Source organism: Herpailurus yagouaroundi, unplaced genomic scaffold (assembly GCF_014898765.1).
Source record: "Herpailurus yagouaroundi ecotype Mexico unplaced genomic scaffold, PumYag 139, whole genome shotgun sequence".
Taxonomy (NCBI): Eukaryota; Metazoa; Chordata; class Mammalia; order Carnivora; family Felidae; genus Herpailurus; species Herpailurus yagouaroundi.
This window is the reverse complement of record NW_024412394.1, coordinates 43,439,104-43,442,676: the sequence shown is the minus strand read 5'-3', so window position 1 is coordinate 43,442,676 and position 3,573 is coordinate 43,439,104. Positions and strand designations below refer to the sequence as shown.

Here is a 3,573-nt window from a genome sequence, read left to right as displayed (position 1 = left end):
TTTCCCTTGAGACTTCATTTCTCTGATTCCTCTGCCATTACATTTAGGACCTAGTTCTGCTAAAAGAAAAAACTACAAATAGGCGGTTTAACTTAAAGTAAGAAATGTAGTAAACATGTGCCCTTTGTTCTCGCTTTGAACCTTAGAATTCACTCTTCCAATAACAAAAGAAAATGTGGTATGTCATCGTGTGCTGGTATCATGAAAGACAAAAATGTTATTTATGGGTTCAGAGCTGTAACATGACTACTGATACTAATTATGGGCTTTGGACTCCTCTTTAATCATCAGCTTCATTGGTTAAAGTGTTTTTATTAACTTGCAGTTAAATAGTTTTCAGTTAACATAAGAACATAGAGATAACATCACAATTGCACTGTGAAAAGGTAAAAGGCCTTTGTGTCTCATTACCAGGTAAAAAGTCTGGAGCTAGGTGTCTCACAGATGATACTAAACAGCCACCGACTTAAGTGATGAAATTACACACATAGGCCACTTAATGGCTTCCTAGGAGTCTGAACTTTTACTTTCAATACCAAATAATATCTGGAAAACATGCTCACTTTTGTGTTTTTTCAGAAATTCTAAGAATTGGCCCAGATTCATGTGATAGTCATTCCTTAATCCATAGTCACCATGGGCCTCCAGGAGTAATTCTTCAAAAGAATGGAAAAGGCGCAGATCCTCTCCATTTCCTTCCGTTTCCACACTTTCAGCATGCTTACAAGAAATGTGTTTCCAGTTGGGATACCTAATTGTGTGCCAAAATTCCTCGCAGTGCTCCTTGAAGCCCTCCACACAGATTATACCCGGCTTTCCTGTCATGCAAAACCCAGTCACATCTAACCTTTTCCCAACATCCAAAATCTTTTTTCTTAGGTCCTGCTGATATATGTGGTGGCTGTAGATCCACATCCGGAGGAATGTGTTCTTGACTGGCTTTGCTTGTGTAGACGGTTCATAAACGAGCTTTCTGTTCAGAAAATAGGAGGCACTGTTGTCCTGTAACCACTGGATTGCTGCACATACACAGAGCTCGCCTGGATCAAAAGTCCCTATGTAAGAAGTGAGACCTTTGTTGAGAAGTAGTTGCTGTTGTCTGTCAAGCTCAGGAGACCGTCCAAACAGCTGCAATGCTACATAGGGGTAGCTGTGAGGCATGGTTACTTGCAAATCAATTTTCACCTTAAAATGAAAATCAAATAGATTTAAGTACCGTACAATCACCTAAGCTGGTTTATCAGTGGCAACTGCATGATTTTGATAAATGTAATAGTTATTGCTACTGTTAAATGTCAGCTATGTGCCAGAGACTCTACCGAGTACTTTATATACACTATTCCTTCCATGTAAGCATCCATTCATTCCAGTATTTACTGAACACTCGCCATGTGTCAGGGAGCTAGACACAACTTCTGCTCTTTGTGAAAAGTAGAGCCTAGTGAAAGAGACAGACATTAAACTAGTAAGTACACAGAACAAGTATTTAATTCCAATGGTAATGTGAAGCATGGAAAAGTGCAGGATCTGCTGAAATGTGTAACCAGGGAGACAGAATTCAGTCTGAGGAACCAGGAGATCTTGTCTGAGGAAATGAGAGCTGAAGGATGAACAGAAAATCGCTAGAAGAGGGGTTCTTAAAAGCCTAGTCCACTTGTTATCTACGCTATGCTAATGTTACTGGAGACAATGGATCAGAAGATGAAGGTAAACTCATTTTTAGTATTTAGATTTCCTATCTGGTATTTGCTTTCTGTGCTATGGTGTCACCAAATAAACATTCATCCACTCCTTACAAGCCAGATTTGCTAAAGGTAAGATTTAGATTTATCAGAATCATGATATGTCTACAAGACAGTACATACGACAATAGTTGGGTTGGTAAAAAACTGGTCGAGTGAACAAAATAATGATGGTAGTATGAGACTGCAGATGTTTTTAATAAAAACACTAGATATGTTTGTTAAAAAGTGTGCGCATTTATGTAAAATCCAAGATATTTATTGAAGACAATTTACAGTGCATCCCATATTTTACATATTTCACTTTCAAACAAGTAAAGGAAATAAGAATCTGGAATATTCTCTATTTGTTTCCTGGACAGAAAGCTCTCCTTCCAAGTGTTTGCAATAAAAGCTGGGCACCCAGCAACAATAAAAGCAACTCAGGGTACCTACCTTGGGCTCCTCAATCTGGAGTGTAATCACAAATTCGATTTTGGGTGGCAGCGCCTCCCTTTTTCCTTCCAAATATCTCTTTATATTCGTCAGGACATTTACATCTTCGAGTTTTACTTCTCCTTGGTTAGGAAACATAGAGAACAGCATTTCCATCTCTAGCAGCTGAAGCTGCAGGCATTCTTTCATTGAAGCGGACATGTTGCCTCCAAATCCACCTGCCAGGAAAACCGGAAAAGCCCAGGGGCACTAGGTTTCTTAATTTCAGCGGCGTCCAAAGAAATTTCCGGAAGGTCCCTTTCCCTGGAAGCGGTTTTGCAGGAACGTTGTGCACCGACAGCTAGGGGCACAAACCGGGACACTTACACTCTTTCTTCGCTTTATCTCCCGACCCCCAAATCTAGTGTGCATGACATCCCTCCAGAGACTTCGTTAAAATTCAGATTCCCAGTTCGTTACCCCCGCCCCCCCACCCCCGCTTCCGATCCAGATCCGGGAATTTGGACTTTCAACAAGTGTTCCAAATTATCCCGTTGCAGGTGGTTGGCAAACAACACCTGCAGATGCTCTGCAAGCCTGAATTCTGGTTAAGGCAAGGAGCCCAGTTTCCGAATCCCACCCAGGTCTCAGGCTCAGGCGGAGCTGGGCGCTGTGGCCAGGGAGGCCCGCAGTGCTGGCGGGGCTGTGGTCAACTCCCTTGGCTCCGAGGTCTTCGGGGCCCCGCGGCCCCCAAACGCTAGGTGCCGCCCCTCGGCCCCAGCGCCAAGAACCCCTCCCTAGCGGGCCTTTACGGCTCTTCGGGGAGCCACACCAGCCCCGGGCGGCCCAGATCGCTCCGGACGATTTGGACCCACCTGGCCTCTGCCCCGAGGGGTCTAGGCTTAGGGGGAGTCTTACAGGTACATACATAAGATGGTGTTTAGTGCGAGCTGGTGCGGGTAGATGGTGGAGGGGGTGGTGGGGGGAGCGACTCGAGGAGGCTCCCAGAGTCAAAGGCTGGGGAGATGAACCCCGAGAATAGAGGAGGGGATGCGGGAAAAGGGCTTATGGCCGAGGCCACCTTGTCAGAGGCCCCCAATCGGGGTTGGTACCCCCATCTGGGACCACGAGGGACCCTGGCTTCCCAGGAACGCAGGAATGCCACCCCGAAACCCAAATTTGGAGGCGGGGACTGTCGCAGTACTCTGGTGGCCTACGACCCTCGGCCCCAACCCTCGGGCCACCGCAGGGGCCTCACCCTTCCCGGTCATTCAATGGAAACAGACCCAAGCCCTCTCAGAACCGGGATCCGCAGTTCCGCAGGCGCGAGCTGCGCACTACCAGCGAGGAGGAGAGGCGGGTCCAGCGGCCCCTCCCCCGCCGTGATTGGCTGGGGGGCGTGGCGGTGGGACGGAAG

At 46.5% G+C, this 3,573-nt stretch overlaps 1 protein-coding gene across 6 annotated transcripts; it reads right to left on the bottom strand.

The window, feature by feature from the left end:
- Positions 1-466: 466 nt before the first annotated feature.
- On the bottom strand, positions 467-3,543 carry RWDD2A (RWD domain containing 2A). 6 transcript variants are annotated; one of them, XM_040474054.1, is made up of 3 exons: positions 3,443-3,543; positions 2,178-2,517; positions 467-1,185 (listed from the first exon to the last, which is right to left on the bottom strand). In XM_040474054.1, exons 2-3 carry the CDS (start codon positions 2,376-2,378, stop codon positions 508-510), a joined length of 879 nt encoding a protein of 292 aa, XP_040329988.1. In that variant the 5' UTR covers positions 2,379-2,517; positions 3,443-3,543; the 3' UTR covers positions 467-507. The 6 variants fall into 6 exon arrangements, with proteins under 6 accessions (XP_040329988.1, XP_040329986.1, XP_040329985.1 ...); XM_040474052.1 differs by having other exon boundaries at positions 3,415-3,527; XM_040474051.1 differs by having other exon boundaries at positions 2,178-2,395; positions 3,415-3,492.
- Positions 3,544-3,573: the final 30 nt, after the last annotated feature.

What these genes read in the sequence shown, in the direction of transcription:
- RWDD2A (XM_040474051.1), bottom strand. An exon ending in TCCAGATTGAGGAGCCCAAG is followed by an intron (nt 1,186 to 2,177) that starts GTAGGTACCCTG and finishes TTTCATTTTAAG; the next exon opens with GTGAAAATTGATTTGCAAGT.